The 12317-nt window shown below is 41.4% G+C and overlaps 1 protein-coding gene across 1 annotated transcript; it reads left to right on the top strand.

Annotated features, from left to right (window-relative positions):
- Positions 1 to 568: 568 nt before the first annotated feature.
- On the top strand, positions 569 to 12097 carry gask1b (golgi associated kinase 1B). Its single transcript, XM_080466225.1, has 4 exons — positions 569 to 1489; positions 2719 to 2936; positions 5261 to 5487; positions 10787 to 12097. The coding sequence occupies exons 1-4, from the start codon at positions 619 to 621 to the stop codon at positions 10992 to 10994; spliced, it is 1524 nt and encodes a 507-aa protein (XP_080322351.1). The 5' UTR covers positions 569 to 618; the 3' UTR covers positions 10995 to 12097.
- The last annotated feature ends 220 nt before the right edge of the window (positions 12098 to 12317 follow it).

Raw genomic sequence — 12317 nt, forward strand, 5'->3', positions numbered from 1 at the left:
GTTGTTAAGTCATCTTAGGCTGACTAAGAAATCTATGTTTACCTCATATTTACAAATCAGGCTCCAACAATAGTTCACTGCATAAACCAGTTTTCTTTCTTCCTCCACATCAGGAAATCCTGTTTGCACAGACCCACCCCCCCTTTTTTTTGCAGAGGATGTTAAGAAATGTGAGTTTCCTGCAGTTAATAGTTTCCATTTTGCACCTCGAGTGTCCACCAGGTGTCGCTTAAAACAGACAAACAGCTCGTTTTAATGATTTAATCTAATAAAAGTGTAACTGATCATACTTTACCAAATTTACATAATTTCTTATATTTACATGAAGCACACTGTATTAACAATTTAAAAAAAAAAAAACATTTTGAAATTATATCGATAAAAGTGTATTTTTTCTCTCTAAGCACAATTGTAAACGCTAAATCAATAAATTACAAAATATAAACGATAATTAATGTGTGTGTGTGTGTGTGTGTGTGTGTGTGTGTGTGTGTGTGTGTGTGTGTGTGTGTGTGTGTGAGGGGAGGTTTCACTGCCTGTCCACAACTCACATCCTCCTTCCCATAAAGAGTTTTGGAAGTTGCGCTGCAGCCTCCGGTGATAATGGCCTAAGTTCTAATGGGGAAGCCTCGTTTTCACTGGCTCCGCTTCCCTCTTCTAAACTTTCGGAGGTGTCCACTTTCCAGAAAAACCTTACTTATTGCCACCGTGTGTGTCCTCTACCTGTGTTTCGTTTTTTCACAAGTTGGATACTCGCAGCTGCACCGGGGGAGAAGGATCGATAAGGAGAAGAGCCGGAACAACCATGGATCGGATTATATCAGGGTGAACGGTGCGCCTTCAGACCTGGCTGCTGCGCCGCCCGGTGCGGGCTTCGTGGTCCCGACCCGGTCCAACGTGGTCTACATAACGCTCAAGTCCAAGCGCCTGAAACCAGTCCACATCAGAGGAACCGTCAGGCCCAAACTGAGGAGGAAAGTCAGGAGAAACAAGACGGACAGTTTGTCTTTTACGCAGAACAAACTTGGCACTTTGGAGCTGAGCGCCGGAGAAATCAGGCGCAACGCCGCGCACGAAACGTCCTGGAAAGAAAGCAGGGACTTGAATTACAAATCAGTGGAAATAATTCTAAAGTCTCGTCGTGAAGAAGAAGAAGCAACAGGCTCTCAGATTAGTTCAATCCGAATTTACGGTGAGAGGGCACCGCCGTGGTTCAGCGCGCAGGACGTCCGATCCATGCGCTTTCTGGCCGACGCCAAAGCGTTACGCGTCACAGAAGTTTCTCACGGAGAGTCCGAGGCACTTCTGATATTTGAGGGGAAGACAAATGTCCCAGCAGACGGCCAGAGGACGGGTGTGTGCGGATCCCAGTGTGGAGTCATCCACAGCCCCGTGGACAACTCCGAGGTGTTTGCTTTCCATTTGGACAGGGTGCTGGGGCTCAACAGGACGCTGCCCGCGGTGAGCAGAGCCTTCAGCTTCTTACACGGTAGGTTATCAGCCAGCAATCAATCAAAACGCATCCATTATACAAGCCTACTTGTCTTCCCCACTGAGCCAAAACTGGTTTCCAATTATGGCTTCTGGGTCACAATTGGACACAAAAGCCACAATTAAAGTTTTTTGTATGAAGGTCTTGTCTGGAAGTCATATGAACGTCAATGTTCAAAAAACAAATCAAATGCGACTCCAACGGGAATCAAATCTACATTAACATGCACAGAATGACCAAGATGAACTCCACAATGAATGACATTGAAAACCAACAGCCTCATTTTTTGACCAGCATTAAATACTAGTCAACTCATAGGTTTAAATTCAAATTTCAATCTTGAGTGGGCTGGACTGGTAAAACAGGGCTATAATAACCTCCAAATTTAAACTTTAAAGTTTGTCTTTGCAGAGTACGTGATGAAAATGTCAATATTTTCATAAAAGCCAAACAATTCGTGCAGGAAATGACTCCAATCTCAATATAAAGCCAATTTTAATGAACCCTTCTGGTGCAAAATACAGTAAAATGTCCAGAAACTCCTACAGCTGTTGCATTCTGGGTAGTTTAACATATTCTCCCTGACAGCATGGCTCTGAGGCTAATGCTAGTTTTCCAGCATTCATGGTAACGTCCCCGCCGTCTCAGTGTCATGTTTTGTCCGCAACTCTTTAGAAATGTTCTTTTTTGTAACCATTAGTTGGTGGTTTCTTTTGTCGGTTGGAGCCTCTTGCCGCCTGATTTTGGTCTCCAGGCCTTACGTTTGACGCACGAGTTAACAAGACCATTACCTGCAGCTGAATTCTGGTAGAACAGAAACACCTCTGACACCTGATGACAGATGCCTCATCTGTTCAGCCAAGCTGCAGAATTAATTGTGATATTTTCAATCCGGCGACTTTTCTGAGACGGCGTTCCACATGTGTTTGTAGGAAATTGCTTCTTCTGCTTCAGGAACCTGAACGCTCCTTCGCCGAAGGTCAAACAAGAGCTGATCATCAATTCTTCTTTTTCTCCCGAATAAGACAAGTGCACACACTGAAGATACGACTATTTGCAGTATATAATCAACTGTAAGTGAATAATTCCAATCCAGCTGCTCCGATTTTGCAGCTCCTGGGATTTCCTTCTCCTGCTCCCGTTACACACTTAACTAACACAGACATGCGTGCACATAACAACGTGTTGAGAAAGTTGCATGAACCTCCTCTTCTCTCCTGCTTCAGACGGCCAGCCGTGTCCCGTGGTGCTCTGGGATGCTTCTCTGTACCCAGAAGGCCTTGCTGCAGGCTGGGCCGCGGTGAGGCTGACGTGGCGGGAGTACCAGAGCTCTCTGAAACAGAAGTGTTGGCATAAAAACATCCCTCCGAAGCCCGACTCCGGCTGCGCCACCGTTCATCACTACGAGTGGAGCAAACTGGCTTTTCTGGACTTCCTGTTGCAGGTAAAAAAATTATAAATTAAAGGTCTGTAGCACCGCATTATGTAATAACGGTGCAATATGTAATAATGATTTAATAGATTATCAACTCAATATGTAATAACGCCAGATTTTGTAATACATTTCTTGAATGCAATTTGTAATACTTATTACATATTGCAAAAGTTGTTACAAAATGCGAATGCTCTCCTTTTTTTTTAAGAAAATGTAATAATTGGTGCATTATGTAACAACTCATCAAAATTGATGCCTTAATTAGAAAAGTCATTATACTATCAGAATAATATTAAGTTTTCCAGGTTAATTAGGATTTATTTAAAAAAGAATTATGGGATGTTTTATTACTCATGTCTAAATCAAAAGTAACTGTTTTCAGTATAATGGAGAATTTGTTCACAAGCTAGAAACTAAAACTACAATAATAATTATTACTGACACAAAAATTATTGGTGCACTGAAGTTCTGCAAGACATAAACACCTGCAATCTGCATTATTTTATAGAATTATTATCGATGATACAAAGCATAAAAACACAAAAACAAACATTTAACAAGAATTTTATTACAAAATGCGGCAAATCACTACAAAATTCGGCGTTATTACATAATGGGTTGAAGATGGATTACATTATTACATGTCGCACCATTACTACATTAGATGAATGAATGTGTGAGACAGATCCAGTTTGTTTCAGGATTCGATGAGTTTTTCCTTTTGCGATCCTCAAAGTCTTTTCATGAATGACATCAGACATCAGAACAACTGTTAAAACTGAAAAACTGCCCAAATCTCCTCTGATGCCTTCGACTGAATCGACACTCTGTCTTCCCAGTGGGAGGCGCCTCTGAGGATAAACACAACTTTTGATTTCTCTCCTGTGGAAGGAGCGGAGTGGCGCAGTGGTGCAGTGGTTAGCACTGTCAGCAGTTGGAGTCCATGGGGACTTTTCCCCCTGCGTGAGACCTCTGCTTTCACATACACCACAGTTTATCGCTTGTGTTAACTGAATATTATAGCGTTGATCTACTAGTGATTTAATATGGGACAACAGAGGAATTATTTTTATTCGTATCATAAAACGATAATAATCTCCTCCGGCTGTGTTTTAATGGACCGAGAGCTTTGTATGAATACTGAGATCAACTCTTACTACACACATCTTGTGAATGAAGCAACAGCTTCTTAACTTTAAAGTGTCGTGAATTAGATCCTCTCTCTGCTGCTAAATAGGAGTCGTGGTTGTTTTAGTAGAAAGCAGCTCTAATCCCACTCCGTCCAACTCCTTTTCCTGGAAGAGGAGGATTTAAACAAACATAAACCTGTCAGTCGGGATGGAAACATGAAAGCTGTTCCACTATAGTTTATGTATTATAGAGCATCTTCCTCCTCTAACATCAGATTATTGAGCATCTTCCTCCTCCAACATCAGTTTATAGAGCATCTTCCTCCTCTAACATCACATTATTGAGCATCTTCCTCCTCCAACATCCAGATTATAGAGCATCTTCCTCCTCTAACATCAGATTATAGAGCATCTTCCTCCTCCAACATCAGTTTATAGAGCATCTTCCCCCTCTAACATCAGATTATAGAGCATCTTCCTCCTCCAACATCAGATTATAGAGCATCTTCCTCCTCTAACATCAGATTACAGGGCATCTTCCTCCTCCAGCATCAGATTATAGAGCATCTTCCTCCTCGACCATTCAACATCTCCTTTTGCTGAACCTTGACACTTAATGTCAGTTATATTAACTGTAATCATAACTAATCAACAGTGTACCTGGTGAAGTTATTAAAGTAATGTATCTTTATTTCCAGTTACTAGTAACTTCATAAACTTTTTGAAATAAATTAAATTAGTTACCAATTTACTTTTTTTTTTTTTATATTAAACTTGCACCATACCTACTAATTGAATTTTTCCCAGCCTTGGAGTTTAATAGAAAATGATCTTTTAATCTGATACTGATGCAGCCAGTTGGACAGAAGGTGAGCGGACAGGAAGTCCAGAGCTGCTCCCAGCAGTGAGAGAACGGCTGCCAATCAAGCTCCCGATGCTTCAACCCTGCAGTCATGTGAATAAATAAAACTGAGAAAAACAAAAGGTGCATGCTATATGAAATATTCAACGTATGCATTTGTAATCCGGGAAACTGGACATGGTGTTATGAAGGAATGAATGTTCATGGAGAGGAGGTGGGAGGTGATACATGCCTGTGTTCCTGCTCAGGGACAACAAACACTCAGATTAGAAAACATCCTGAATATCAATGTGGGATTCAACAGAGGAGCGCCTGCAGCTTTTGTTTTGTGTCCGCTGCAGATCCACAGCCGTCTGGATCCGAGCTGCTGCGGGTTCAAGCCCCGACGGGAAGACGTGTGTGTAGAGCTGGGTCATCACGCTCAATGTGCGAACCAAGACCGCATTCGACTGGCAGACGTTGTCTACAGAGGAAACGACCAGAGACGCCTGGTCTTCGTCAACAACAAGGGATTCTTTGACCGCAACGAGGACAACCTGGACTTCAGGCTGCTGGAGGGAATTAAGGAGTGAGTTATCGCTTTCAAACAGTTTGCAAAATATTGATTGGAATTCAGTTTGTTAGATCAGGGCTGTCACACACACATCTTAGTTCAGGAGACACATTCAGCCCAATGAGGAGACCAGACTGGAATATAAAAATATAAAAATGTAAATGTAATCTTAATTTCTTTAATGTTTATACATTATTTTGTACTGATGAGTGGAGAAATAGATTACAGATTATAGAGAACAGAAAACTATAAATGACTTGGGCAACAGCAATCATACTTAAATACCATAAACTGTACATAGACATACGTATAAACAAATAGTCCAAACTTTTTGAACTCATTCTTTAACTCGTTCTTTCACTTTATGGTGTAATAAAATTATTCCAATATTAGGGGGAAAATATTTGCCTGCCCCATAATGTAATATTAAATATTATCAAGTTTTGGGTTCAGTGTCTTGTTACATTATTGACCAGTTATTACATTTTGGGTTTTATTACTTTTTTTTTTTTTTTTATTACATTTGGTGTTGTATTCCATTATATTTTATAACCATTTGTTACATATCAGGCTCTAACAGGCCAACTTTAATGAAACCTTCTGGTGCAAAATACAGAAAACTTCTCCTTTAGCTGTTGCATTCTGGGTATTTTTACAAACTCCCCTGGACAGCACGGCTTTGAGGTGAGTTTGATAACAACCATGTAGTTCGCTTTCATGGCAGCGTCACAATATCTCAGTGTGGTGTTGTCTTATAAAAATTTGATAAAAAAAAAAATCAATGTTTCCTTTGAAATTTCTGTCGGTGGTTTGGCCGGTCGGGCTGGAGCCTCTTACGTCTTATTTTTGACAAAACTGTGTTAGATTGTAAAAGCTCAAAAATGTCAACTCCTCTGTTGAAGATCTGAGCTTGTACATCTGAGCTAAGTCGTATTTTCTTTCTATTTCTTGACAAGTCAATCCGTGAAAGCCAAGTTTGAAAGCTTGCAGCATGAGAATGAGGACGATCGGTTTATGTCACACAGATCTTTACCAGCTTCCCTCATTCGATCTATATATCGACGTTCTGGCTGCTGTGCTTTTGTTTGATGGAGATGTGCAAACATGGAGACTTTCCAAACAGTTTATGTGAATCAGTCCAACAACAATCTTGTCCGCTGAGCGGGAAAAGAAATGTCTGGAGTCCACACCAAAACCCAAAGTCGTGATTAATGATGCAAAAAACAGTTTTAATTAGCGAGCGGCTTCGTGATGTTATTTTGAAGTGTCTGCAGGCAAATCTGTTCCCATGTTGATGTTCGTCCATCTCTTCCGCTCACTTTATCTAATTCCATCGCCGAGGGCAGATCGTGTACAAAGAAGAAGACCTTGGACAGGTCATTAGTCCAAAACATGCAAAACATAACGACACAATCACTGCATAAACATTCAAACATACAGGGATTTCTTCACTGACGCATGTCTTTGACGCTGGAGGTAAAGATATCTCACACAAGAAAACCCTGCCGATGCCACAGGCCCAAACTGAAACCAGGGTGTTCTTGCTGTGAGGTTTAACGGAGCGAACCACTGCTCCACCGTGCCACCCGGCTGAAACAGAAACAAACAAAGGCTCGGAGAGCGATGAACGTCAGACTGTTTTATACATATCTCACCTTTTCATCCCCTCATCTTCTCTGCCTGCATTTTCTGATCATGAAGCTGCCGTACATGTGTAAACATGAAACGTTTTGAAACAGCGTGAAAACAGAAAACAGCTTATGTGAAATGCTGCTGCTGCACAAGCGCATCTCGGTCGTTATGACTATTAGTTGTGCAAACGCTCAGTAGCTGGCCTATAAGAACAATGTTTTCCCCGCCGTGTCATGACTCCCAGTCAATATTTTTGGTAGTTTTATTGTTGACAGTCGCAGTAATAACAATCCAACTTGGTCATCTTGTCACCCAACAGCACCCTCTAGTGGCCCAACATGCTCACTACATCATTTTCAATGTTTCTGTGTTTCTGTTTCATCTTTGGAATGCTGCCGTGTAAACATGAAACGTTTTTGAAAACAAAAAAAATGCAAGACTGACGCGTTTTCATATTTAAAATGTTGCCGTGGAAACGGTTCTTTGGAGTTACTGGTAGCAAGAACTGAGCAGGCTGAGAAAAGAATCGATCCAAACATGAACAAGAAGAATCTGTAAACTTTACACAGGAAGTTCCATGAATCCTCTGACTCCGCTCTAGTTTTGAGCAGAGTGTCGACCGCTACTGCACCACTACGACGAGACTCATTCACGCTTATTAAAACTAAATGGACTAACTTTTGACTTTTCGTCCAGGGAAACCTGAACTTGCACATCACAGAGTGTTAAAGTCTAGAAATCAGCGCCTTTTTCATCAAATCACATCCCATCTTCCCTGTTTTCAACCTGAGGACACAAAACATTTCCAAAGGCAGAACTCTTTTCTCCGAGCCATAATAAAATCCACTTAAAACCCAGGAAACAAACCACAGAGCATTTATCTCCACAGCCACAAACAAGCACTTTGCATGTTTGTTTTGTTCCTCCACAGGAACCGTTCCGCTTCCCTCATGTAACATCATCTCGCTCTTGGCGAAAACTTAATGAGGTGTTTCTCGGCCACGTTCTAGACTTCAGCTCCAAACACCGCCTCTCCTCAAGTACCCACTCTGTCTTAGCCTTCATTTTATTTAAGATTTTATTATAAAGTCCATTGAAAAAAAAGTTTAAATAAACCATTCAAAGAAAAAGAAGTACCAGCAGTAAATTCCAACCCATGAGTCCACTGAAGTTGACATTTCAGTTCTACAAAACTTCGTTGAAATATGCGATTGTGTAACTTTAATTTCCTCTGCCAAGAAGCAAAGAGCCAAGCTGCATCCGTTTTCTGAGTCAGTGAAAGTAAAAAGACCAACTCCGTGGAAATGTTTTTTTGACGTCACAATCTCTTTGCCATAATTACTCTCATGGCTTTCGGATATTTGAGTCTCAGGAAAAACATTGTGCTACTGTCAGCAACATTTTCATGAACAGAGCCATAGAAACTGTGTTTGTCACATCTGTGTGAAAGCAGATGTTGGACCAGTAAACATGTCAACGGACACTTGATTTATATCCGTTTCTACACGATGAATGAGTGATTCCCTCAGGACACATGTTGCAGTCATAGTTCGTACAGGTTTGTGAATAAAACAAGCTGTAACTTCTGAACATTACTGAGTGTTTGGTCATTAGACTTGGGAATACTCTTATACTCTATGGTGTCTTAAACTGATCACATTTTAGGTGAAAATAACAGTTTTATTATGTGTTTTAGTGGTTTTATTAAAAAGCAAGGTTATAAGTTCAAAATCACTTTTAAAGTAGTCATATTCTCCAGCTTCTCCTCCTCCTCCTGGTCCAGTCGGTCCAGAAACCTTTTATTCAAAGTTTCTAGCTCCTCCTTGATTTTCCTCCATTTGAATATTGGATCATAGGAGCTGCATTCAGAATCTGCTGTGTCTGTGTGAGCTGGACTGGCTCCGCCCACACGTGCCCATCTTGGGAAGAGGAGGAAATACTTCGTCTCGTGGTGCCATGTGCCAGAGCAGAGCTGCCTAATTGTGGGAGGAGTCAAAGGGAGGGTCTACCTTGATTGGGATTGGCTAAACCCCCGATGACACTATATAGGGTTTGATTTCTGATTGGCTGGTTGGAGCAACACACTTTTTAAAACCTGAAACATGCCAGGGAGAGAGAGGACAGACTGTCTTCACTTCTGGGGCGTCAGTCCAGGTATGGGGATGATTAGTACTGTTGGAGATCTTTAAAAAGTGAAATTTGCATAATATAAGCCCTTGAAATTATTCTTGGATGCCTTAAAGAGTTGTGGTTTGCACTCTTACTTTGCTGTGAGAATATTACCTGAAATATAGTATGATAGTATATGATTGTCTTCACTTCTGGGGCGTCATTCCTGTGACTGTGTTGTATTTGGTGCTATATAAATAAAGTTGAATTGAATTCCAGGTACAGGTAAAAACTATTAGAAAATCAATTTTGCATAATATGGCCCCTTTTAAATAAATGAGGTGACAAAGTGGTGTCAAACACATTTTAGTTCAGGAGCCACATGCCTCAAAACTTAATACAGAGTAGGCCAGACTAGTAAAATAGTGTCATAATAACATTTCAATTAAAAAATTTTTACAATTTCAATATTGGTCTGTTCTCCTCATGTGGGCCTTTGTTTTCTCCAGATGCTTTATTCTCCTTCTACAGTTTAACAAACTTTGTGGGAATAATGAAGTTAACCACTTTCATGTATTCTGGGACTGCCGGGTCATCAGACATCATTGGGAACAGGCCCATGTCCATATAAATAATCTATTGGTGGAAACATTTCTCTTAGGTGTGAAACTATTTATTTGGGTGACATAATGCAGGAAAATTAGAATAGCAATGACAAAAAACTACTTGCCGTACTATTGGCAACAAGTGAAAAAACTATCAGGAGGAAATGGTTGAAAGTAGAACCGCCACCAACAACATCAACATCAACATCATACATGAGGTGTACATTATAGACAAGCTGTCTTTCTCCCTCAGGGTACAAAAGGAAAAGTTTTATCTGATTTGGACTAAAACCCATAGGGTCACACTTTAATCGATAGAACCCTGTAAGTGTAAACGAGTCTCTTTGTCTGCATTCTATAATGAAGCTAGAATCACAAATGTTCAGGGTTAACAGTTAAGCTGACTTTACATTAAGTTGACTTATGTTAAACTACTTGAAAGGCAAGAGAGATAAAGATTTGAAGACACTCCTGGTTTTATTTTAGACATATCGAAAAGAGAATCAATAAAAGTTGCGATGTCTTGCTTTTCAAATAAAAAGAAAATTGGAAAACAAAAGCAAAGCTAATCGCAGCTAATAGTCAGTGTGAGCGTCCGTCTCCCTGTGAGACTCATGACGGGCTGGAAGTCTGTCATCTGGTGACACTGGCTTGGATGAAGTGATGAAGAAGACGGATTGCTGGTGTGTTTTCTTGGAGTCTGACAGGAAGCGGGCCTGACCTTGAGTATGCTGTTGGACATGGTAAAGCGGTGTGATCACGCCCGATTTATCCAGCTTTCCTCTCTGACATGAAAGTCCTTCCCATTGTCCCTCCCATCCCGATGTCCAGGTCCAGAGTGCAGATCAATCCTGCAGGCTGATCCCACATCGGGCGACAACAGCCACGTTCCTTCCTGAGCAGCTGGCGATGGGAAGTGAGTGATCCTGACGCAGAACCCTGAAATCCTGATGGTTCTGTGTTTCCAGGTTTCCAGAGCCGGCCGTGTCGGTGCTGCGGACCCAGAAGCTGAGGGAAAAACTCCTTCAGTCTCTTTTCCTGGACCAGACGTACTGGGAGAGCCAGGGTGGACGACCGGGCATCGACAAGCTCATCGACGTCATTCAGAAGCGGGCGAAGGTCCTGCTCACCTTCATCAACGCTCACGGCATCAAGGTCATACCGATGAACATCTGATACCATAAAATGACCGAGACGCAGACAAAGAGGGAGCGTCTGGAGCTCGATGAATTGATTGTGTCCAGTTAAATCGTCTCTTTTTATACACTGGTTAAGCTTAAACATTTAAAAAATGAGGAAATGTCTGAAAGCTGACCCAAACAGCACATTGAAAGTTAAGAACTTTAATATTTAACATTTGCCAACGAGGGTCAAAAGTTTCAAACTTAAAGAATTTAAAACATATTTGAAAACACGCAGTATTACCAGGAACGTAGACCATTCCTTTGCCTATAAGCTTCCTGTTGGATCAGACCGAGTGAGAATGTAATTAATTCTGACATTTTCTTCATTGAGACTAATTGGGTTCGTCTTCGTTCCGTTTCTCCCTGACAGCCGAGAGGCTGCATCAGTAAGTCAACAATACACTGTAATTATAAATTGCTCTCCTCCTGAGGCTCGCATTTTCTATTTACTGGCTATACGATTATTCAGATGATGGAAGAAGCCCTGCGAGCGTCTGACGGATCACCACCCAGGGTCCTCAGTGTTACGCTGCTGTGAGGAGAAAAAAACAAGGATTTTAATTGAGTCAATGTGATTTACAGCCGAAGGAGCTTCACAGTAATGAACCTGCTGGCTGACTTTCCATGTGGCGTTTGCATGTTCCTCCTGCACGCCTGTGACGTTGGATAAATGTTTATGAGTGTGTTTGTGTGAAGGTTTGTGTGATTGTGATGGATTCGCTGAGCCGTTCAGGCTACATCCTGTCTCATAAAGAAGATGGATGAAGGGACACATACTATGCTAAAAGTGTGTGTGTGTGTGTGTGTGTGTGTGTGGGGGGGGGGGGGGGGGGGGGGGGGGGTTGGTTTAATCTGGTCTCATCTGCAGTTTCTATTGTTTGAAAAGTCAATACTTTTGTATAATGAGTTGTTTGCACTTGCCTGTGTGGTGCAACTGAACACATGAAGAGAAGAGAACCCACATGATGTTTATAATACACACTTATATGAATTTTTTTGTTATATTTATTTTTGTAAATACTTTTGTAATTCATTGATGAATCGATTTTGACCGTTTAACTTCACATCAACTCCAATAAAACCATTTCACACTCAAATCTCAGTCGTTTTCTTCTTCTTGAGATTGTACAGAAATGACCTGCATGTATTTTTGTTCTTCTTTCTGACATCAGCTGGAGCGGTCAGAAATAGTCTCGGATGCCGTCGGCAGTGAGCCGAGTTCTCAGAACAGAGTCCACGAGGCTTTGTGAAATATTTTCTCCCATCCCCGCCGCACATTCGCCGGACTGTTGTTTTAACCCCTTTGCACCCGCAT

The sequence above is a fragment of the Lipophrys pholis genome (genome assembly GCF_963383615.2).
Source record: "Lipophrys pholis genome assembly, chromosome: 6".
Classification (NCBI taxonomy): domain Eukaryota; kingdom Metazoa; phylum Chordata; class Actinopteri; order Blenniiformes; family Blenniidae; genus Lipophrys; species Lipophrys pholis.